At 41.2% G+C, this 25,772-nt stretch overlaps 1 protein-coding gene across 7 annotated transcripts in view; it reads right to left on the bottom strand.

The window, feature by feature from the left end:
• HECW1 (HECT, C2 and WW domain containing E3 ubiquitin protein ligase 1) overlaps positions 1–25,772 on the bottom strand; it is a 424,961-nt gene that overhangs the window by 238,410 nt on the left and 160,779 nt on the right. For all 7 annotated transcript variants that reach the window (XM_040473037.1, XM_040473031.1, XM_040473035.1 and 4 more), the window contains one exon: positions 3,441–3,765. In XM_040473037.1, the coding sequence (XP_040328971.1) occupies positions 3,441–3,729 (289 nt within the window). In that variant the 5' untranslated portion in view covers positions 3,730–3,765. The remainder of the gene's footprint in view (positions 1–3,440; positions 3,766–25,772) is intronic.

The raw sequence follows: 25,772 nt of genomic DNA, 5'->3' as shown, positions 1-25,772 counted from the left end.
CTCATAAATAATTAGGTTTTATTTGTCAAAGTCAAGTAGGCATTTTCAAATGAATAATGGCAGAACTATTTTCTGGAAATGCCGATTTTTAATAAACATGCTTCTATGTACTTATTTTTGACCAGGTGATGACCTTCTTCCCACTTACTGAACTTTAAAATCTCTTTCCATGTTCCTATTGGTTTGGTAAGAAGCTTTTGTCTATAATGCACAGTTACAACGATTGAGTACCCATCTAAGGGTGAAGGCTAGGCTGAACGAAGCCTGGGAATTAAGGTAATTTGCTATCACACATCCAGAGAATAGAGCTCCCTGACAAGGTAGATCAAGACATGAAGTATTGATCAACGGGCAGTAAATGTGCAGTGTCTCATCAATTCTGCTCAATGATCCTGAGAAGAAAGTTATGTCTTCTCCTCTATTTTAGAGATAAGAAACCTAGAGCTCGGATGACAGTACATGGCTGGGGCCATACATCTGGCCAGTGGCAGGGTAGAATTCTAAACGAGGTCAAGCTGTCACTGAAACCACATGATCTTTCCCCATTCTGTGTCACCAGAGAGAGAATCCTTCGTTACTCCGTATCGAGCTCATGGCCACTCATAAAGGAGGGCAACCAAATTGGATTTCACTGATAATAACGGTAATGCTACTGTCACTGTCCCATCACTGGGTTCCTGGCTAAGGACAGCACTGGTGTTGGTGAGAGGGCCACACATGCCCGTCCACATGCAGGTGTCTCACTCTCTATGGCAGAAGAAAAGTCGTGTGTTCCTGGAGCTCTAGAGGCCAGAGCTAAAAGCATCACAAACCTGGCCTCACGTGGACAGGTGGTCCACTGGCGTGGAATGATACCATACCAGGTTCCACCGAGATGTTCCTATGGGCAGCATGGGGTCTGCTGCCAGGCGAGGGCAGCTGTGTGGCCTTGGGAGCCACTGCATCGGCATTTCTTCAGTGGTGAAATGACAGATTAAATGAAATCATTACCTCTAAATCTTTAGGCCTAGAATGGTGATTCGATCTTTGGCAAGACACTGCAAATCTGACAGACACGTTACTAAGGACCTACAAATTATGAACTCTTAAGGCACACAGATAATTTTGGATTTGGAAATTATGTCTGAAATGCTATGTTGCCGAAAGTGTTGGCGTTCTGCGTTAAATAACTTCACAGTTATATATGTGCAGCTACTATGAGAAGAGCAAACTGTCAAGTTAAGATCCTAAGATGACGAGCTGTGTTTACTTTTGTCTCCGTCAGAATGTCATGTTAACACAAGATCTTATTCATTCCTAGAGTTTTACGACATTCGATGCTGCTGACTGCCCCTTCCTTCCTCCGCCACCTTCTCTTGACTTCTGTGACGTGGTCTAAGTCTCCATCCCTCCTCCACCTCCTTTGTGAGCACCTCTCCTGTCCATCCCTCTGACAGAGGTGTTCCGGTCCTCTTTTCTACACAATCCACAATGACTTAATTGACTCTTGGGGTGCCAGTTACCCCAAACCTCCACCCACAGCCTGGATCTAGGGCTGAGCTCCAGATCTGCCCATTCCTTCACTTTGGATGAATGTCTTTGGATTTCTCACCTTCCCCACAAAACACTCTCCTCCTCTAATGGTTCCCTGAATGAATGAATGAAATGAATGAATGAATGAATGAATGACAACAGGACTCACCACTGCAGGAAGGTACAGCTTCAAAGAGCTGGTTCAAAACTAGATCTGGGGTCAAAACCCTAATTGCCTAAGGTGCTAAACAAGTAACATTTCACAATGAAAGTAGCGATGGGTGGGAGGGAGACTGTGGGAAAACTAAAGGGAGCAGACCAGGCTAAATGAGGCAGTTAATGCTTAACTTTAGCAAACTAAAGCCAAGTAGAATTACAGGCTCAGTCTGCCAAATTGAGGGCTTTTGTGAAAGAAGCTAGAAATTTGGATTTCAACGTGAAATCTCTACATTTTTCAATGTTGATAACTTATCAAATTTAAAACAATGTGGACTAAAAATATGCTTGGTGGGCTGTTATTTTGCAAGCTCTGTGTTAGATTGATGGTATCCAAACAATTTTACGCAAGAACTATTTTTTCAGCAAATTCAATTTTACCTAAGTCCAACTTAGCTAGTAACCATTACTTGTGTACAAATTTAAAAAACTATGTTTCTCCATCTTTACGATAATGCATATATTGTAAATACATCAGCCAAGCTGACTGCAAAGCCATTAAGAGATCTAAAAATATTTCCCTCACAGCTAGTTAGTTAGATAAGATCCCCTTTAGTTTATCAGAAAAACAGTCCAGGTTGCAAAATACTTAGAACAATCCACTGGTTTCTGTGATATTCCATGTTAAATCAGCATTGTGTGTCAGAATGTGTAAATTGCTCCTTGCACAGACTGATGGCAGAAGGCCTGGTCTCCCTTGAACTTGGTGCCTGACTTGAGCGACTCCCCTTCCCCACCCAGCAACCACACCTCTGCTTGCCAGTTAACCAGCATAAATGCATCAATTTCTAACATATTCAATTCTATCATGTAAAATAGATCAAATACATTTTTTCATGGGATTTCAATTTGTGAGATCTGTTTTCTGCAGCACACAGACTTGTGTGGCCATTTTCCTCTCAACCATCACTCTGTTCCCAGCCTGCAGTCTGCTTGCTGTCACTGTCCACTGAAGCCCGTTACATCTTTTGAATACAAAGCAGTAAGAATGGTCAAAGAACAGGTGAAAAGAGGCACATGATTACGTTGGAAACAAAGTAGAACCCCCTCCGTAGAGATGTGTGTCCTTTGCTTGTGTATATGGTGTTGCTTTGGTCTTAAAAACATACAGACTTGAAAACAGGCTTTTGATATTAACTTATTCATAATTACAAGAGCGTCTATACTTGCAAATGGTAATAACATTTGTGTTCAACCATAGCTGGCCCTTCTAACTCATGGTTTTCTTCCACTGAATAGAGATGGTAAGAGAAGCCTTAGTGAATGGGTCTCCAGTGTGTTAGAATTTGCTGTACAGGGGCGCCTGGGTTGGGTTAAGAGTCGGTTAGGAGTCCGGCTCTTGACTTCGGCTCAGGTCATGATCTCACAGTTGGTGAGCTCAATCCCCGCATCAGGCTCTGTGCTGACAGGGAGGAGCCTGATTGGGATTCTCTATCTCTCCTTCTCTCTCTGCCCCTCCCTCACTTGTGTGCTCTGTTTTTCTCTCTCTCAAAATAAATAAATAAACTTAAAAAAAAAAAAAGAATTTGGTGTATAACACATTTGGTTGTAAATTGTGCACTTTAATTAAAGTATGGAGTCTGTTGAAATATTAAAGCATACCTAAAAGTGCATTGTGAATGCTACGCTCGTGACCACCCGACCCACATGGCCGAGACCATTCTGTCTGCAGCACTCTGTCAGCGAGTCTGGCTAAGCGCTGTCCTACTCACCAATGAGATACATGCCAATCCAGTCTCCAGCATCCACTTCCTCCTTGATGTCCCAGTGGATCACCAGGTCCTGAGAGTGTCCTATGGAGTAGTAGGAGCTGCTGACCATAAGTGTGGAGCGGCTGTCTGAGGTGACCAGGTCGGTGTCGCTGGTGGAGCGGGGTATGGTGACGGTGCCGTGGGGGCCGGTCCTGATGGCCATGCTGTGGAACTGGCCAGGGTTGTAGCTGTGACGGAGTGGCTCCTTGCACCGGCGGCGATTCTGGGAGTTTCTAGATGGGGATGCCATGGCGGCCAGGCCTAAAAACCTGTTCTGGTACAGATTCTGTGGGGGCAAACAGACAATGAGCAGGGGTGGAAGATGCCAGCTCCACAATCACTGTCTTCCCAGGGAAAGAAGTATATGCTGGGAGAGATAGGCTGTGAGAGAGCTGCTCTCCAAGGGAGATCTGAAATACGACACAGAGCATCTTCCTAAGGGTTCACACAGGGATGGCAAGAACAAAAATGCAAGCTCCCCGAGGGGCCATGCTTTTCCATGCTCTGCTGGGGTCTGTCTCTCCCCGCTCCTTCTAGCCCACAGGGATTAGGAGGACCAAATGGCCCCGGTGGTGTGACTGCCCCCAGAGTGCCGTCCTTTGAGAAATCCAGCATCAATTCAATTGGATCCAATTTTATCCTTCTTTAGGGTTGATTATGGTTATTATCACTGAACATTTTAGTGATCCCTGCAGCCTTCGACACCCTATACACAGCCCGGAATTAGAGGCGGTCCCTGCTGGGTGAGGCCACCAGTCTTGCATTACAACTCTCTATCCTACAGAATGTCCCAGTCATCTGAGATTTCTATTAAGGACCTCTGATACCTTAGTAATCTTCAAACACCATAATTTCCAACAAAATCCAATCTCAGAGGACCATGTCTCCCTTGGAGCCAATGTTATTGTAGAAACCATTGTATCTGATGAGAAAAAATGCATTTTTTTTTTTTTTATAATTTGCAACATTGAGGATTCCATGTGAGCTGAGCCGATACTCAGCAATAGCTGGGTTGTTTGTAGCTTTTAAAGCATGGGGAAAAAACATCGTTTCGAACTTGCACAAGGGATTCTTTTTTGAAACAAGCAAGTGTTCTGACTCCATCAAAGTATATTAAAACTGAGATTTAAATGTACATTTTTGGGGTTCCTGGCTATAAAAGTACATGCTATTCTACAACTAATAACACTTTTGTTTTCAAGAGAAGATTAAGGCCTAAAAATGTGTTGAGTCATGCAGTTTAGATCCCAGGGGCAGTTACTTATTACACACATCAATCAAATGCAAGTTCCTGACTTTTTGTTTACACATCATGAGGACCAGGCCTCAGCGACAGTCTACTCTTTGGATTACATCAGTCTATTTAGCAGCAATTTAGGCCTGCACTTTTTCCATCTTCCAAGAACAGGGCACTTGTCAAAAGTCCATTAACCTGATGAAGCACAGTGTTGGCATTTTGTGTCTCGGTCCTTAATGGCCAGGTGGCATGCCTATTCATTCATTATTTGAGTCTCTTGTTAGGCATTCTTCTGGCCCCACTGGCAGTAACCATGGAATTTACCATAGGCAGAAAAGCCAGACTTCAGAAAGCATCTCATCACACTATTGGTACCATGTGGTCATTTTTTTTTTTTAATGCTTGTCATTACGACAGTATGAACATGGACAGACCACAGTGTCACCTGGAAACCAGTCTTCCTGTCAGGAAGACTGGCAAAGCCCAGGAAGCATGAGCTATCCGTGCACTTTCCAGGTGCCCTGGCTCTTTTGGGCAGTTCAGAGACCTCGGTTACCTGACCATCCTCCAGGGGCTTTGTCCAGAGACTTTTGTAAATCTCCAACGAAGAAAGGCTGCTGCTAGAGCATAAGATTTCTGCAGTTTATATAAACTTCATGTGGACTGATAACATCTTAAAGTATTATGGAGATTAAAAACAACTAGGAATTAAATACTCAAGAATATAATTGCAAGTTAAACCAAAGTTGGTGCAGCACCTACCAAGTTCCAACCTGTGTATTCCGAGACGATTTGCTGAATTAATCCTTCTGGTCCTCAGTGACCATTTGTAAATGGGCTGTTGTCAGAACTTACTGAGATAGTGCAAATCAAGCCCTTAGCATAGTGAGTACTCAACAAATGAAAATCTACTACTAAAATACTACTGATATTGCTTTACTAAAAAAGCCTCACTGAAACACAGGTCTTGGGCAGTTGGCCAGGCTCATTCACTGGCCAAGAGTCCCCTCACACCATCCCCAGAGCCCTCATACTTAAATCCTCCTGCAACAAACCCACAAGTCATTTCTAGTCATGGGCCTGCAGGATTAATCACAAAACTGAAATTCCAAACATTAAACAGTCTAGTGTATTTGTAAAGGTATCATACCAATTTTTTGCAGGGGAGCATCCCTTTATCTGAAAAGTTTGTGTTTGAAAAAGGGCATTTATGCATTAATGTTGAGGCAGAGGGATTTTTATTGACATAGTATCAGTCACGGCCTCAAAAGAGATTATAGAGAACTTTTCTTTTGTTGAAGACACTTGTGCTGTGGTATTTTTATCAGAATTCCCTGGAAACCAGGCAACTCTCCTGAAACTGTCAAGTTACACCAGTGATCCCTGTCCACGTGGTGGGAACTAAGGCATAGAAGGAAACATTAGTCAAGGAAGACATTTGTCAGTAATTTACTTGATTGGAATAATGGTATTTGCCTGGAATAAGAAGGGTGACCTCGGAGCTGTTCCTTGAAGGCTGCACTCTCCCACCCCTGTCTTTGCCCACATTCTCTCCGTTTGTACTTGCAGCAGAAATGGTATTCCTGCTTCAAGATTACGCTCCAGCACCAACTCTGCTATAACCTCTCCTTCCAGCCTTTTCCCATTCCTGAAAACATGGGCCTCTGCTCCCTGATCCCACAGGAATCCCCTTCCCCTGCAGAGATCATTACTGTATTATTGCTAGTTGACCTGTTCATGTGCATCCCTATGCTGTGAAGACTTGAAGCCAGTGTTCCCTGCTCTTTATATCCCCTGGAACTGGCATGGTTCCTGGTGTGCGCGCGCACACACACACACACACACACACACACACACACACGCGTGCAGAACTTCAAAACTTTAATTAATATGATGGATTTTCTTCAATCATGTCATTTCTTTTTGCAGAAAGTGTTTAAGTTTGCCATTAAAAATAGATAAAATACAGAAAGACATGACAAGTTAGTAGATAGTGCAGAGAGAGAAGAAAATAGAGACAAAAAGTTATGTACAAAGGCTAACATAAAACTAAATGCCATCATGTCCCTAAACAGGTGTTATCGTTAAAGACTCACGACAGCTGCCTCTTGAACACAGCAGGTGGATAGCTGATTCCCAACGTGCGATTCCTTTGTGGCTGTGTTTTCCTGGGCATTCACAAGTGTTCCTAGCTCACACTATAGACTCATCCGGGTGGAAGAAATAATTTAATCATTCTCCCTTCACATCTGAACCGTGGGAGATAGAGGTGGATCTGTCCTGTTTTTAAATGGCCGTGGATAAAAGACCACTCTCTTCCCAGACAGTGATTCCACTGTTTTACCATCTCTCAATTCTTCCTAATTGCTAAGGCAAATCTCATGGGACAGAGACCTGACTTCTCCTCCTTCCCTGCAAAGAGGAGTGGCTTTCCCATTCTCTGTATGAGGAGGATTTTAACAGTATCACTAAATTGCTTCCAGTTTTTTCTCCATCCCACTAAGTAATTCAAGTGTCTTTTATTTTCTCTTGCCTGGGTGAAGAGTAACAGACACTGATAAGAAACCAAGAGAATATTAGTCACAGTTTCAGCAACACTGTAATTTTCCAATTATTGGTTGTAATCAAGGCTCTCTGGTTGTGGGCTATGTTAAGCATAGATTTTAACTGACCCTTGAAAAAGTGAATCCAATGTGTGAGCCGCTGAGAACAATCTATCACATTGTGACCTACTTCATAGGGAGTAAGCTTGCATTTGCTGGCTGTTTTCCTATGTGCAGCAAGGATCCAACAATGATATTTTGTTTACTTGTTTTGCTTTCCAACTTAAATAACTCAAAATTGTTAAAATGTTTTTAATTAGGTGATATATTCTTGGACTTTTAAAAAATCTTGGGCCGGCCTTGCATGTTTAATGTTTTAAGTTATTCTTATGCACTATAGTAGATTAGCGAAAACAAAACCTTCTGTAAGGAGATGGAATCTTAAAGGAAAAAATTGTCACTTCTAGGGAAGGGACATGTTATCATAGATTTTTTTTTTCAGAACACAGGGAGACAAAAGATTCTGCTTTGTCAATTTCTAACTGACAAAGTCATTAATAGCTTTTCTGTTTTGGAATATATAAAGTCGTGAGTGAGTACCATCTCAGAAATGAAAAGAAAGTGGACAAAAGCCATATCTACAATAGAGAAAATGATTCTTAAAAATTGCCTCTACACTAAGAAATCAAAAACAGTGAGTGGAAAACACAGGCCCTGAAGGAAACCTCATTAAAGTATATGAGACGAGGTTATAGAAACTGGCATTATTTAGCTGGAAGAAGGACCATAACAGTTTTTTGAGTTCAGGAACAGATTTTATTTTGAGCAAGTACATGCCTGAAGCTTTTTTATCCTACTCTCAGCTCTGGTTTTGCCATCAGGGGGTAATGGAACTTAAAAAAAAATTTACATGTAACTTGTCTCTTTCTACAATGGATTTGAGAAAATTTGCAACAAAAGAAACGTACAGGGAAATAGAGGAATAGAGACCTGACAGAAATTGCAAAGTAGCAATACGGAAAAGGATAATAATTATGAGCATTTACTCTATGCTGGGAGCGTGGTGCATTATCACATTAGAAACCTCCTGAGTACCACCCCTTCCTTGTCGGTGAAAACTCAGCTCAGAAAGGTGGTTAATAAACATTCCCAAGGTCCTCTTACAGTAGGAAATGGGGATGTGAGCCTGCTCTGTGTGACTGAAGTGGGCGCTTTTATCAATCTTGAACACTCTCTCCAAATTATAACCTGGGCAGATATAGTTGCAGAAACTGATTCAAATATTCCTCTGATCTTCTTGACAACCAAGAAGACATAAAGAAAGCATAGTTCTCATGATCAGAATATTAGAATTTTTGCTCCCTCCAGGTTCTTAATAAAATGCTTCACTTTAGACTTTACATGGGGAATACCACAGGATGTGGTGAACATTATCTTTTAAAAAACTTAAAAATCACAAACAGTGGCAGATTCTCGCACAAGTTTTTGACGAAAGTCAAGGTTATAATAGAAAAGGTCTATTGGGGGCTGTGTTTAGCTGTGTTTCCTTCTGACCACATGCAAAAGCCCCTTGGGCTTATTCCACCCTTTATGCTCCAAACCTCCTGCTCTCAGTTCAGTTCCTATTCCCAATCCCACATCTCTCTGTCTGGCCTTGATGCAGATAAACCAGAGCCTGAATGACCTGTTCTATCTGCAACGGTCTTACTTATTTCTTATCAGTTCCCTTCTATTAATAAGCAAGTGCCAAAAGAACACGGGCCTTGCCCAGCTCTTCTGGATCTGCATTTCCAGCTAACGTGGTGCCTGGTGAGAAGGTAGTGAGTGCTCAGTAGATGTTCTGTCGGATGAATGAATGAGTGAGTGGATGGTTCAGAATGGGGCGTATCTTCCTCTGTGTTGCAGAGCCATGACATGATGCTTTGCTGTTTGAGTTCAGGAACCCTTCTCAGTGCCTATTTTGCCTAAAGCACAAGCCTTGTTGTCCAGAATCCCCATGACAGGCTCCTGAATGACACTGGTAAGAAGGGAGAGGTGGGGATGAGGTCCCAACCCTGGGTCCCCTTCCGCATCTCACATCCTGAGATCCAAGTCTAGCCTGTACATTCGCATGTTTGCTCACGGGACAGAGGTGGCTGATCTGACAGATCATCAAATGGCCAAGCACTTCCGAGGAGGAAAGTAGGAGGTAGCTGCAATATTACCATCTCTATCCAACTCTTTAGCTCCTGACACCTGTCCCTGAGACTGTGCCTCAAAACTGTGTTTTAAGCCTCGAAGCCATGTGTTGAAAAAGCTGTGTTTTGTGGTGGCCATTGTGCAGAGGAATATCACAGAATTACATAAACTAAATTGTGTGGGCTCCTTTTCTTTGAAGAAGAAATAGAATCCCACACATTGCTGGCTGGAAGGGAACATTAGGCGGAAGAAATTTTAATAAGCAAATCAAGCTAAGTCAAGGAATATCCACATAGGAAGTCATGATTTAACAGACAAGGGACTTGTTAAAATGACAGTCAAATGAATTATTTTAGGAACACAAAAAGCCTTACCCCTAACGGAAAAAAAAATCCAACAATAGGTTTAAGAGAGTTGAACAGCCCCCACCCACACTTCTCTCTGGGGCCCCCAGTGATGGTGGCAGAGGGACGTCTTTGTTTCTTTTTGCTCTAATGCCATTCTTGCAGCTTGTATGTAAGAGAGGTGAGCAGGAGGCCCGGCCGTGCTTCGAGGATATGTACCTGTCACCATTTCGGTCAAATCTGGAATTCTTGGTGCAACTCTGGGCCACTTGGGAGATTTATGCTTGAAGGTGTTCAAGAACAAAGCTGTCAAAGTCTGGGCAGGGGTAGGGGGAAAGGGTAAGGAGAGAGAGGAAGGTAGGAGGCAAGGGGGGCTGTCCCATGTTATTTAAGGGAAGCATCTCCTTCTGATCTACTTGAAAAGAGACATCGCTGAAAGTGGTCTTCCTCTGTGTGTGTGTATGTGTGTGTGTCTTTGTGAGAAAGAAAGATTGGCAGACAGATGGACAGACTGACAAGAGACAGAGAATGAATAGAAATGCACAGATGCCTTTCCCTTTTCGATCTCAGACATGTCCTTGTCTTCCTCAAGAGAGTCTCATCTTCATGCAAGTTGGAAAGGTCCCTTCTTTAGGTGTTGACACATGCCAAAGCAGAGAATATGCTCTCCTTTCCCAGAACCACAGTGTCACTCCCAGCAGGTCATAGCGCCCAAGCCCCAGGGACCCTGCTGACCACTTGGGAGCCCCCCGGTGGGAGTGCGAGGGAGAAACGAGGCTGTGGAACTGGGCAGCCGTAAACCACACCCCCGACCACCACAACTCCACTCCTGGAGCCACACAGGGCTGCTGTGCCAAGCAAGGTAACTGTGTCTCTTCCACACCCAGGGCACCGCCACCTGCCTAACAAACCTGACCCATAAAACCAAGTCACAGAGACCCCCAGAGTGAGTGGTGGGATCGTGTCCAGTCCCTCCTGCTGCTCTAGAAGGGCAGTGGCCTGCCTTGGGCACAGCACGTGAGCAGGGGAGCTACGCCTGGAACCCAGGCTCCATGGCTAGGACCCCACTGCCTTACTCAGGAGGGAGCATCAAGCTTGCAAAGAATGTAAGCCATGGTGTGTTTTGCTCCTCTGTTCACAATCCTGTTCAGATTTGCTGACTAATCGTCAGTGTGGCCAGGCAATGAATATAGTTCTAAAAAGGACATTTCTGCAGGATTGCAAATGAGGTGCTAAGTTTGCATCCATATTGAAGTTAATCTTCAAATACCTTATTATTTGTTGCGGAGGCACAGGGCACCATAGAGATGCTCTCTTAAGTTGTGGCACCCCCTGGGAGGCTAGGTCCAGCAGAGTTGGTCAGATTTTTAAGTAAAAAACTGTCTTTTGCTTTCTTCCTTCCTTTAGCCCATTCAACGAGCAGATGTTTATTGAATCATTAGTATGTACAAAACATTGCACCAAGTATTGAGTATGCACAGAGGGATGGATTAAACAGTGCTCCTACCCTCAAAGAGTTTTGCACAGGAGGCGAGCATTTAAGCAGTCAACTCTGACACAACAACAAGGATCACAACAGGAGAGGTAGGCAAGGTCCTTGTGGGAGGGAGAGAGATGCTGGAAATAACCTTCCAGATGGGAGAACAGAGCCGCCGTGTTTGGAAGGAGAAGTGGGAAGGTCACCAACTGGACCTGGGCAGAGGGAAATCCAATCTAAGCAGAAGGAGCTCTGTATATAAAGACTGGGTGTTGTATGGAAACCAATTTGACAATAAATTATATTTTTTTAAAAAGGCAGAGCTTGACAAGCATGGCATACCAGTGGATTGAGGGGAAGCCAGGGGGTGAGAGGGGAGAGGGTCCCACAACACACCAAGACATAGGACCTCCTCCCTTGGAGGAGGGGCCACAGGAGATTTTTTTTATCTGGGGAAGGATACAGTCTGTTCACCTTAGAAACATCAGCCTGCATCAGTGACAGGAGAGCTAGGGGCAAGGAGCCTGCTATGTCTGGGGAAGCCCATACTACATCAATCCTGAAAGCCAAGTCCACCTGTAGGGAGCACTTTCATCAGATGATTCTTTAAGTTAAACCCACAGTGCCATCTGCAACCGAGGCTCTAAGTCTCATGGAAGGATGAGAGGTATAGGAACAAGGCTCTTGAAGGGGTCCTTGAGGGGGTCCTTGAGGGGAGTGTGTAAATGAAGGAGGCACAGTCATGGAGACCATGGACATCACCATGTGTGTCCTGTTTCCACTGGGATCTCGTGGCCCTTGCATTCACTCTGGAGTCTGGCAGTGTCAGTGCATCTAAGGCAAGTGGTACTTGTGCCTAATTTTATTGTCAGGGACACTGCATCACTTAATAACATGTGCCCTGGGACACTTTGCTCCTCAGAACTAATCAGGAGAAATAAATGTCAGGATTTTCGCATCCTTCATTTTCACGGCTTTGCCAACATTTACGTCAATACAAACTAAGATTTCTGGAACGTACTGTATTTGAAATCTTATTTTGCCATAGAATACAGTACAAAGGCTATTCTGTACCATTATAGTGCAAAGTAACATCACCAATGGTATATTATGGCTAACTAATATGTAATTTGAACACATATGGGCACATACAGTGTGGCTTGTACCACACTGGAGATGAGGCATATGTTATGAGCTGGATACTATCTAGTGGTGAGAAGATACATAAATTAATCATTTTAATATAGGGTGACAAAGAAACAAGTTTAGAGGGATTTGCAGGATAGGAAGGTAATTACTCATTTTGTTAGGGAAGGAAATAAGACTTGGATAGAAATGTTTTAGGCAGAAAGAACATATGGAAAGGTGTGAAGAGAGTTACAAAGACTGCCCACGAGTGTCCAGGGACTGAAAGACCAGTGTGTCTGAAGCAGAGGGTATGCAGAGCAGGAGCAGGGAAGGGGCGGGGGGTGTGAGGGTGGAGCAGAATCAAGACCAATTTTAAGGCCAAGAAAGCCCAGGTAAGGAGAGAGGCTCTTTGGGGGACACTGAGCCCTTTTGAAGACAGGAAGGAGTAGTGGGGGACTCCCCTACATTGTGCTTTCATGAGTACTGTGATTCTGAACACTGTCCTTTGGAACATGTCCAGAAGGAACATGGCAGACAGTTTCTGCCAAGGTCCTAGAGGAACTACCGGCCAGGTATATAGACATGCACAGCTCTCCCCTCAGGAGGATAGGTGGTCATCAACATGGCTTTTTTAGATCACCCGTCAGGACGGAGGAAGGCACCACCCTGGACTGCAGCTCTAACAGAAGTGCTAATCCTTGGGAACATGACCCAGGATGGCCCACGATCAGTATACAGGGGTGCTGAACCAGCCACAGCAGCATTTCCTTTTGCTATCAAAGTGCCCCAGATGAACACATTCATAGGTGGTATTAATTCAGCATCTGGCAACATAAATGCATCTGGTTTCTCCCTTCTGTGTCATACTTATGCCTCTCCCTTAACTTGAGAAGTGGCACGGCCAGTTCACATCCCAGATGGGGTCCTGGGTGAGACATTCCTTCCCAAGTCCCTCTCCTCCCCTCATTGTGCCCACTCCTGATATTTCCAGTCCAGGCTATTCAAATCCAATGCTAGCTGTCACTCATTCTATTAGCCACACCAGGTTGTACCAGTTCAGCACTCAGGCTATAATACAAGAGCCGGTAGAGATGGTTTAAATCAAGAGATATCCTTTGGAAGAAGAAGGAAATAATTAAGAACTGATGCTATTAAAAAGGATGAGGCCTATCTTCAGTGATTTAATTTATTGTTTTAAGTTTACTTATTTATTTTTTTGAGAGAGACAGAGACAGTGCATGTGGGGGAATGAGCAGAGAATGACAAAGAGAGAGAATCCCAAGCAGGCTCCCTGCTGCCAGCACAGAGCCCGATGCGGGGCTTGAACCCACGAAGCTGTGAGATCATGACCTGGGCCGAAACCAAGAGTCAGACGCTTAACTGACTGAGCCACCCAGGAGCCCCTTCAGTAATTTAAGATAATATGATTGGGAAAGTTGGAATGATAGGGAGAAAAATCAATCCACCAGCATCTCCATCAAGATTTGAACATCTATAGGAGAGTTAATACAAGAGCAGAGACAAAGCGTTGCATTCTAAGTGAACTGCAACTAAATGGACAAGTGTCTAGATCTGCAAAAGTCCCTTGAAAGTTCCCACAGCATCAGGATATCCCCATGGTCAAAACAGCAAATCAAGTGACCTAGATAAGTACCATATTACTTTATTACCGGTTATTTATGGAAATGTCAAAAGGAAGGAAGAATTCTATTTTGAAAACAAAAAATAGGATTCGTTATTCAGCTCTGATGGCACTGGGGGAGGCATCACTAAGATTATGGCCAGAGTGGATTGGGAGCTGGCATTCAGGCTGTGGTTATCCAGATAACTGGGTTCCCTACTTGACTTCTCATGTGTGTCTTGCTTAGTTCTAAAAGAATATTAAGAGAAAAGAAACACTTAGCCATCCCTTTTTCAAACATGACACACTGCTGAAATTCTTGAATATCTTTCACAGAGAATCCCTTCCGACATTTGTCATACAAATCCACCCTTTTTTGATTTTTCAGAACTAAGGAGAAGGGATAATCAACGGAGGCTGCTAGGAACCTTGGAATCATGGACAAAAGCTATAGTCTGCTGGGGATTTTAGACAGTGTTTTCAGTTTTCCAGACTAAAGGAATAGAATGGTTTTCTCCTAGTCCGTCTCTTGTTCGGATGCCTGGGACCATCACCTGAGCTTGTCTGTGATACACAAAAGATGCAGCCCGCACAGTGCTTCTCCCAACAATTCCCAGCCATGGGGAATCTTCCCTCAATAGTATGGTATAGGTTTACATTAAATTCAGTGAGAAGACCATTTAATTTGATTCTCTGTGGCAATCACCAGAAGGCGAACTAGATGATTATCGTCTGGCTAAGACATTTTCCACTCTTAAGCTGATGCCTAGAAGTCGTGGGTCTCAATGATACGGTAATATATTCAAGAGCACTTGCTGCCATTTCAATTAGTTAAAAGATAAGCCGCCTACCCAGATAAATAGAACACAGGAGTCTCAATGATCTGGATATTTTAGAAAAAAATCTTTTTTTTTTTTCCATCTGAGGCTTGAATTAATTATTCAGATAACATCTCTAATTTTCCCTTCTACCTCGTAGGTGGGAAACATCAGAGATTAAAGTCTTGTATCCTTCCAGGGAGTGACAGCTGTAGGAGAAGCCACGGGATGTAGGAGCAGCAGACACAGCCCTCCTTCATAGGGAGGCAGCAACAGAGACAGTGTCATCACAACGAGATGCCTGGGTTGCCATTCAAACTGCTCGTTAGGCTTTTTCACAAAACCCCCAGAGACAGCAGTATTAAAAGGGAAATGAGAAAATGAAGTAATCTGGGTTTCTGAAAGGCTGTTCAAGATGAAACATTAGTTCCCATGAAGTAAGAGTCACAGGTACCTGCTAATGAGTCTTAAGTGCATGCATTTCCAATACATTAGCTTTGTTCTTTGCAGAGGACAGGTCTTATCGCCTCTGTAACATGCGTTCCATGTCAAAACCTCAGCTAAGACCCACAGCCAGAGGCCAGCATTTTACTCTGGCTTTATTAACATTACTTGAAGGTGGCTAGAGCCACATTTCAGGATGGCTTTAAGCTGCTAAAGGCGGGTTTCCCAGCCAATTTTCATGTATTTATTCATTCGGTCAACAAATGCATGTGTCAAACGCTGGAAAATGAACACGAGTAGAAACTATGGCATCTGCCCTGGAAAACCAGAACACACCTGAGTGAAAAATCAGTGAACCCAAGGTCCTCTGTGGAGTCATACTCTACTGACAAGGTGAGAGTTACCAGAAGAAACAAATGCAGGGCGAGAGTGGGGTGGATGTTCCTGAAGGGAGAATGGTGCAAGCCAATCAGAATGTAAAGGAACCAGGAAATATTTGAAGCCCTACCCAATTTAAGTTGGCAAATATCTTCTTCCATTCAGTAGGTACCTTTTCATTTTGTTGATGGTTTCCTTTGTGTGCAGAGACTTTGTAGTTTGATGCAGCCCAATTTGTTTACTTTTGCTTTGGTTTCCCTTGCCGTTGGAGTCAGATCCCACCCACCCACCCACCCCCCGCCAAAAAATTGCTGTGAAAAATGTCATATATATCCAGTAAGGAATGAATATCCAAAATATATGAAGAGTTCATGTAGGAGAACAACAAAACCCCAAAAAACCTGATTTAAAAATGGGCAGAGGACCTGAACAGACATTCCTCCAAAGAAGACATACAGATGGGCAAGAGGCATATGAAAGATGTTCAGCATCATTAATTATCAGGAAATATGAATTAAAAACCACAATGAGATATCACCTCACACCTCTTAGACGGTTATTATAAAAAAGACAGAAATAACAAGTGTTGGAGAGGATGTGAGAAAAGGGAACCCTCATACACTGTTTGTGGTAATGTAATCTGTGAATCCACTGTGGAAAACAGAATGGAGATTTCTCCAAAAATTAAAACATAACTGGGGCTCCTGGGTGGCTCACTTGGTTAAGCGTCCAACTCTTGATTTCAGCTCAGGTCATGATGTCACGGTTCATGAGTTTGAGCCTGGCATCCATCGGTTTCTGTGATGATAGCATGGGGCCTGCTTGGGATTCTTTCTCTCCCTCTCCCTCTGCCCCTCCCCTGCTTTCTCTCTGTCTCTGTCTTTCTCTCTCTCTTTCTTTGTCTTTCTCTCTATCTCAAAATAAATAAATTAAAAAAATTAAAATATAACTACCCTATGATCCAGTTAATCCACTTCTGGGTATTTATCCAAAGAATATGAAAACGCTAATTTGAAAAGATATATGCACCCCTGTATTCAGTACAGCTTTATTTACAATAGCCAAAATATGAAAATAATCACTATTTGAAGATGACATGATAGAAGACCACAGCCTATGTTTTCTTCTGGGAATTTTATGGCTTTAGGTCTTAAATTCCAGTCTTCAATCCAGGTTGAATTATTTTGTATATGGTGTAAGACAGTGGTCTAGTTTCATTTTTTTGCATGTGGCTTTCAAGTTTCCCCAGCATAATTTTTTTTTAATTTTTTTTTTTAACGTTTATTTATTTTTGAGACAGAGAGAGACAAGGCATGAATGGGGGAGGGTCAGAGAGAGGGAGACACAGAATCTGAAACAGGCTCCAGGCTCTGAGCTGTCAGCACAGATCCTGACGCGGGGCTCGAAATCACGGACCGCCAGATCATGACCTGAGCCGAAGTCGGCCGCTTAACCGACTGAGCCACCCACGCGCCCCCCCCCCCCAGCATAATTTATTGAAGAGACTTTCCTTTCCTTATTCTATATTCTTGGCTTCTTTGTAGTAAATTAAGTGACCATATATGTGTATGGGTTTATCATCTGCTCCATTGATCTATGTGTTTCTATGCCAACACCATACTGTTTTGATTACTATAGCTTTATACTATAGTTTGAAATCAGGGAGTGTGATACCTCCAGCTCTGTTCTTCTTTCTCAAGGTTACTTGCTTTGCCTTTTTGAGGGGGTCTTATACAAGACACCCTTATGCAAGAGGGTGATTCCATTCAAATTTTAGAATTATTTATTCTAGTTCAATGAAAAATGTCAGTGGGGTTTTGATAGGGATTGCTTTGAATCCACAAGCACAGAATATCTTTTTATTTATTTGTATCTTCTTCAATTACTTTCATCAGTGTCTCACAGTTTTTAGCATACAGATCTCTCACCTCCTTGGTTAAATTTACTCCTGAGGAATTTTATTTTTTTGATGCAATTGTATATGGTATTGTTTTCTTAATTTTTCTTTCTTATAGTTCATTATTAGTGGGTAGAAATTCAACAAATTTCTGTATATTGATCTTGTGTCCTGTAACTTTACTGAATTTATATATTAGTTCTAACAGCTTTTTCGTGGAGTCTTCAAGGGTTTTCTATATATAATATATCTGTAGGTTGCTTTGGGTAGTATGGACATTTTAATGATCTTTGAATTCATTCATTGATCTTTTCTTTTGTGCTTTTAGTTTCTATTTCTTTATTTTTACTCTGACCCTTATTTCCTTTTTCTACTTACTTGGGATTCATTCTTTTTCCTGACTCCTTTAAGTATAGATTGTTTATTTGAGACTTTTCTTATTTTTTTAGGCAGGGCTGTATAGCTGCAAACTTCCCCCTTAAAACTGCTTTTGCAGCATCCCACAGAGTTTGGACTGTTGTACATCCATTTGCATTTGTCTCCAGGTATTTTTATTTCTCCTTTGATTTCTTCATTGATCCATTGGTTGTTCAGTAGCATATTGTTAAATATTAACATATCTGTGATCTTTCCAGTTTCTTCCTATAATTGATTTCTAGTTTCTTACCATTGTGATTGAAAAAGATGCTTGATATGATTTCAGTCTTGTTGAATGTATTGAAACTTGTTTTGTGCCCAAACATGTGATCCATCCTGGAGAATGTTCCATGTGGACTTGGGTGTCTCCCTGCCCATGTTCCCTGTGGGCACCTCTATAGCCTCTTGTGTGACAAACGTGATGCCTGACCCACAAGCTGAGGTTCCAAGACAAGAAACTAGGGTTTTTTTACATGAAGACTGGGGATGCGTTTCTGCTGTTAGTACAGTGTCTTGGGGGTGGTAGCCTGATGAGGACTGTCTCTCTGACTGTTTCAGACCCATGAGGCCCAGAAGCACAGCGCCCCCCCCCCACAGCCCCCTGCCACCAGAGGCTGGTGCTCAAGGAGTGTTCCCTGTGTGGGCTGTGCATGCCCACCAGCTGTGGTAGGGCTGGCCACAGCTGCAGTACACAGGAGCAGGGCACTCCTATCAGAGTTAGCAGGCTAAAAGTGGGGTGCCAAAATGTTGCCTACTGGCAACAGCACCAACAAAGCAAAAGGAGAATGCAAAAATGGAGCCCACCATTCTATCCAGAAAGAGCTCCTAACAGGTTCTTGGCCCTCTGGCAGATTCTTTAAGTTTAACAAATGAGAGAGACTCCTTCACATATGGTCTAGGCACTTTTCAAATTGTTGAGAATGAATCTGTGCATGAGCCTCCGCAGAGCAGATTTTCCATTCCCTACAGCCCTGTGGTTCTCCTGGAATTAAGCCTCATTGGTTTTCAAGGACAAATGCTTTGGGATGTTTGATCTGTGGCAGAGAACTCTTGCACCTCAGAAACAAGCTCCATACTATGAGATCCTGCATGACTGGGGGGGCCGTGCCTGGGATGGGGTTTCTGTGAGACCATGTCTTTGCCTCTCCTACCTATCTTGAAGTGGCCCTTCTATTCTTGTGGAGGTGCTATTCAGCTAGCCTTCAGGTCCTTAACTGTTCTATGTGTAACTGTAGCTTTGCTGTGTTCATGGGAAGAGATGAGTTCAGATCCTTCTATGCTGCCATCTTAAACCCCACAGGTTGAGCATTTAAAAGTTGCTGGAGTGCTCAACGTCTCAAGAAGACATTGAATGTTTGGATAAGTTGGTCACAGAATGGGTTCGGATTGATACTAGCTCCCCCACCAAGCTCAAGAAAATTTCCATGCAACAAGGTACACTGTAAAACACTGCACAACACAGTGACACATCCTTTTTAGGTGACAGATTGGCTTTGAGAAACCTAAAGCCTTGGCCGGTGGGATCCTTAAATCTTAAAGAGCCAGGCATGCCACCTCCTGGCACACCTACTTATTTTATGTCTAAAATCTATGGCCTTAGAAACTATAAATATCTATAAAAATGGCAAAATCTTCCTAAAAACAATCCAGAATTTGGAACTTTCCAATTAGATAAGATCATGTAAGAAGTGCACTTAAACATAAGAATTCTAAAATTAAAAAAACAGAATGGAATACTTATTTTAATTGGCATGCACCAGATCCAAAAGGTTTCACAATTCCAAAATAGGTGCATTGAAATATTTTTCATAAAAGGCTAATGAAAAATTGAAGAAACAAGAGGTACCTAAAACAAAGGAATATAAGACTTATGTAATGCCTACTGTTCTCCTCCATCTTTCTTCATTTAAGTACTTGTTCTAGTTCTCTTTTGTCTGAACTGTCTTTATACAACTGTTAACAAAAGTCCTCCAAGTTAATGGCCTTACAGACATCCCCATATCTACCTTCAAAGCCTTCCCAGAGTTAAGGAGACTCTGAGAGATTTTCTGGTCAACTTCTATGTTATCATCTTAAATGGCCAAAGGACAACTAAAACTAAAAATAATGAAAACTCCAAATTCTGGGAAATATCAGAGCTTCAGATGGGAGCCTGGAAAAATTGGCAAAAGCTGGGTAAAGGTGAGAATGCTTATAGGGTAAGCCTTTATGAACATCTGTCTATAATCCCCAGTCTTTACAGGAAAATAAAATTTCACAATGTCCGTTCCTTTCCAAACCCACACCCATTGGTTATTGGTCTTTTTTGCCAGAGATAGTTACTGCCTTCTAGCTTGTCTAAGGGCGTGGCTTAGGTTTCTCACTGCCTGGGACATGCAGACTGTCACTTCTTTCTTCTGGCTGTGACTCTGGATCTTGGGACAGTAATAACTCTTGTACCTTCTTTGAGGTCACCTGTCGAGTCCAAGGAGCTACTCAAAATTGCCAAAAATGTATGCTGTTTGTCCCAGACAAAATTACAAAGTGGCTCCATGATTATAAATTGGCCAAACCACAAAGCCTAAAAGAAAATTTTTTTTATTTTCGGCCTTCTCCCCTAGGCTTACATAAAATTTTCTTGGGCTGAGGGGCGTGTATGGGGGGGATTTTCTAAAGCCTTTATAGAAAGATGGATATATGGATCAACCTACGGTGTCATTTAAGTTGCAATCCAATTCTTTGAGAAATTGTGAGCAACTGTTCTTACCTTACAAATCTTTGCAAAACTAGAAATGTAACTCTAAGGGCAGTTCAAAGATCACCCAATCCTTTTAACCATTCCCCAAGCCTCCCTTATTTATATTAAAAGGCTTGTAACTTGCCTTCTTTCCCTGTGCCTTTGAGACATAAACGTTAAAGTACACATTTCAGAGAGGTAACCCTTATCAGAAGAAGAACCAAAGTAGGGAAAGGTCATTTAAAACATAGCTTTAGACATCTGAGCAGGAAGCCTTCACTTATTCCATCTACCAGAAAAACAACTTAGATCCTATTTCTTTTGATTCTATTTTTCTATCCTGCTTATTTTCATAAAAAGGAAGCTATAAAGTTTCTGTTTACATATTTCTGTTTGTTACATGTGTCTACATATATGTGCTCTAGATGTGTGGCATTTTCTTTAAAAAAATTTTTTTTTAACATTTATTTATTTTTTAGAGAGACAGAGTACGAGCAGGAGAGGGGCAGAGAGAGAGGGAGACACAGAATCTGAAGCAGGCTCCAGGCTCTGAGCTGTCAGCACAGAGCCCAACACAGGGCTTGAACCCATGAAGCACAGGATCATCACCTGGACCTAAGTCGATGTTTAACTGACTGAGCCACCCAGGCATCCCATAGATGTGTGGTATTTTCTACCTTCGAATGACATTGCTAAAATTAACTTGTAAAAGAACTTTATTTATTTATTTGACTTAAATAAGTCAAATAAGTCCCATAGATGTGTGGTATTTTCTACCTTCGGATGACATTGCTAAAATTAACTTGTAAAATAACTTTATTTATTTATTTGACTTAAATAAGCCCTTATGTGAATTAATTATTCATAAAAAATCTCAAAAATATAATAGAAACTAACCCAACTACTTTTCAGGTTCATGTGACCTGGGATAATCTTTGCAAATAAAAGGTAGTTTAGGTTTGGTTTAATTAAAATAGGCATGTCTTCAGAGTTGCCAGCATTAAATATAATGCAGACATACAACTTCTCTTTTACCTGACTTTATTAGTCAAATAAGATAACATGAACTTGTTATCTTATAAAACTTGTCAGCAAGAAAAATAAATAGCTTGGGATGATGGCTGACTTTGATGTCTCATGAAGTTTTTGTGAGTAATCTAGACATAATTATTAAGAATAAGAAAATTAAATGGGTGTAAATAGAATGAAAAGGTTTTAGGTGATCTTTTTTATTTACTTATTTTTAATTTCAGAGAGAGAGAGAGTATGTGAGATGGAAGTGGGGCAGAGGGAGAGAGAGAGAGAGAATCCCAAGCAGGCTCCACGCTCAGTGCAGAACTTGATGTGGGTCTTGATCCCATGACCCTGGAATCATGACATGAACTGAAATCAAGAGTCAGACATTCAACCAACTAAGCTGCCCAGTTGCTCCCAAACTTTTTAAATAGTTCCCCCCAAATCTTTTTGGTAACCTGCAATCTTAAAATTTTGGGGAGTTAAATGATGAATAGTCATTAAATATTAAACATAAAAAATTAAATACCTAGGTCATTTCTAAATAACATAAAATACTAAAACATTAGTTACTAAAGATAGGTTTCCTTTTACAGAGGAACTAAAGATATTTGGGTTATTAATCAGTGTGTTTTGTGCCATGCAAAAAAAGAATTTACTATGAGAAAACATGTTTCTAGAAATTATAAAAAGTATTTTTAAATTTGCCAAACCACAGAATGCTAATATAAAAGACAAGTCATAGTTGTTTACTTCTTCATTTTCACTAAAAATTAAGGTTTTTAAGAATTTTAAAGTTCTTACATAATTAAAGCTGTTAGAAATTTAAACTACCAGGGAAACATCTGTGAATGCAAGTCAAGTAGGATGTGTGTTTCCAGGAAAAGAAGGTGTGAGGAATGGAAATGTATCTTTGTGGAGGGAAATGAAAGTAATTTCATCCTAAAAAGAAGCTAATTATTTCAAAATGGGAAAGAAGAAAAACATAGGACAAAATCTTAATGTAAGATAGAACGTTGTGAAAAGCTTATGGAAAGGTATTTTATAAAAGAATTTTAATGTGTGATCAAGCTAGGATTAGAATGAACTTAATTAAGTTAAATGAATTTTGATACCCAAAATAAACTGGTACAAAATTAAATTTGATTTTCTTTCTCTTAAAAGGACACCATTTTCTTGGACAAAGTTTTCTTGATTTGTTCTTAGGAAACTGTAAAAAGTTTTTCTTGACCTTTTAAGTAATCTGCCTAGAAATATATTTTATGTCTTGTCAAAATATTTTCCTGAGTTCCTGTGTATTTATCAGTTCTTTCATTACTTAAAAAAGTGAGTCTATTTAAAAACCTAAGTTTCGTTTGTTTTGTTATTTTTCACAATTTGCCAAGCCACAGAACTATTCAACTTTCTGTATTTGCCTGTGAAATCTTCATTTGTCACTATAACTAAATGGATAAGTACTGTTTTACAATGGCCTATAATCCTATTTTCCAAATGTTTTAAAACCTTTTGATAATTTTTTTAAAGTTTATTTATTTATTTTTGAGAGAGAGAGAGAGAGAGAAAAAAAACACCCCTGCAAGCAGGGGAGGGGCAGAGAGAGAGAATCCCAAGCAGGCTCCACACTCAGCATGCAGCCCAATGCGGGAGCTCAGTCCCACGATTGCGAGATCATGACCTGAGCTGAAATCAAGAGTAGGACACTTAACCGACTGAGCCATCCAGGCACCCCAAACCTTTTGAAATTTTTGACAAACTTTCCCCAAATCAAATTCTAAATAAAGTGTTTTTGAAATCAAACTAAGTTTAGGAATTTTTTTTTTAGAGGATCCCTGGAACATGTACAAGATTTATTCTCTCTCCTTATAAAATAAGAGATAAACTAATGAGGCATATTTGATATGTTTTTTAAAATTTTATTTTAGAGAAAGGGCATGTGCAAATGGGGGAGGGAAAGAGGGAGAAGGGGAGAGGGGGAAAAGAGAGAGAGAGAGAGAAAGAGAGAGAGAGAATCTCAAGCAGACTCCATGCTCAGCACAGAGCCAGAAATGGGGCTCAATCCCAAGACCCTGGGATCATGACCTGAGCTGAAATCAAGAGTCGAATGCTCAACTGACTGAGCCACCCAGGCTCCCCAGGCATATTTGATATGTTAAGTTACATGGGAAACACTGTCAAATAAGAAATAATACTAGGCCTTCTTTATGCTGTGTTTGTATATGTTATTAGTTTCCTAGAAATTGTATGAAATCTCTAAAATCTGTTAGGTCCTGGCATAATATTATCAGTCATGACTCTAGTTATTTTCTCAAAATGTTTATGTTACAAAAATAACCAAATTTCTTTGTCAATTTCATTTAATGAACTCTCATCAGATCTCTAGCAACAGACATTTTTTTTAGTTTTTGTCATTTACAGACAGTTACTGTTTTACTCTGATGATTTGCTGAAGTGTTCCTGCAAAAGTACTTCATCTTAAGGAGATTCAAAGAAAGAATTACGGTAAGTACAGCTTTCTGATCATAAGAAGCCTGTAAGATCATAAAGCTGAACTGGGTAAGATTTTCTAGAGCTAATGGAAAAACTGGATGCGAGCAAAATAAGAATTAATTACATGGGACTGAACGAACTGAGGAGGATGATTATAATTTTTATGACTTTTTGTTTGAAACAGTGCTGGTCCTTTAATGTTTTGTTTTTCCAGATCTAAGGAAATCTTTTGTCTTAAGCTATCTATGGCTTACAACAATTTGGTAAAGCATACCTTTGCAAGCAAAGATGAAACATTTACTTCTTCTCCCTACCAGATCCATCCAAAATTTGGAAACTCTTGAGTATTCTCTTCATGGTAAAATAGTTATTATATGAGTTCAATAAGAATCTGTTCTCCTTGGATGAGCACTGGGTGTTGTATAGCCAATTTGACAATAAATTATATTAATTAAAAAAAAAAAAGAATCTGTTCTCCTTGTAACAGGACACAATTGGAAACACTGGTTATATTATCAGGCTTTGACGAGAATGTCATATTTTATATAGCTATGCATGGACTCAGATTTGACCAGATAGTTTTAAGGAACTCAAGTTGACTTTATGGAGCCAATGAAGCCCCTTGGAAAAAATGGCCTTGTACCTTGCTTACAAGGTTCCAACAAAGCTATCCTAAAAAGAGTTTATATGGTCAAACACTATTCTTGCTGCACTTATGTAAATGACCAGTTCAAGTCTAAAGTAAGCAAATTAGTTTTACTGTGATTATCCTTGGAAAAAATGGAGATAATTGTAGAGAGAAAAAAAAATACGTACACTTGTCTATACTACATTGTGATCCTGTTCATTTTCTTTGAAATTTTGTTATATACTTATAAACTGGACTGGATCCTGAATCCTTCTAGTTTCCTGAAATATCTGGCAACAACTTACTAAACTAATGTTCTCACTTTTCTCCAATCCTTCTGATTTGGAATCACTAAAACCAAAGACTGCCCTTGAATCTCCTTGGCAGGAGATACCAGATCCTCTTTACTCCCCAGATGGTAGCCAAACTTCAGGGATCTGAAACTTAGATACACATCTCACAGCTGAAGAAGGCTCCACCTGACACCTGGTCCTATAAAAACACTAGAAACCTCCAAACCAAACCAACAAGGAAGAGAAGAAGCTGACATCTTGGTAGACCACTTACACACAAGAAGCCAGATCAAGACTTCATACTTTAACTGAACATTAAACTTCTTTTCTCCTCTTTCTTTCCCTCACTCTGGCATTGGCCTGAAAAGATAATGCCCCCATTTGTTTCTCTCAGGACATTGCTAAGGAATGGGGGCATAACTTTGCCTTTCAGACTACTGGCTTTATCATCAAAAACTCCTATCTGTCCATTAATAGTGTCACCTTAGTGGGAGTGATTTGTGCCCTGACAGGAATTAATTTTAGCTGCGGTGGTCATCATGCTCCTTGAGCCTATGAAGGCCTAGATGGCTGGACATAACCAGGCAATGTCTTTCAGATTATCTAACTTTCCACAAAAAAACTTTACACACACACACACACACACACACACACACACACACACACACACACA

The sequence above is a fragment of the Herpailurus yagouaroundi genome, unplaced genomic scaffold, assembly GCF_014898765.1.
Source record: "Herpailurus yagouaroundi ecotype Mexico unplaced genomic scaffold, PumYag 100, whole genome shotgun sequence".
In the NCBI taxonomy this organism is placed as follows: Eukaryota; Metazoa; Chordata; class Mammalia; order Carnivora; family Felidae; genus Herpailurus; species Herpailurus yagouaroundi.
The sequence above is the reverse complement of the archived record's forward strand: the minus strand, read 5'-3'. Positions and strand labels throughout refer to the sequence as shown.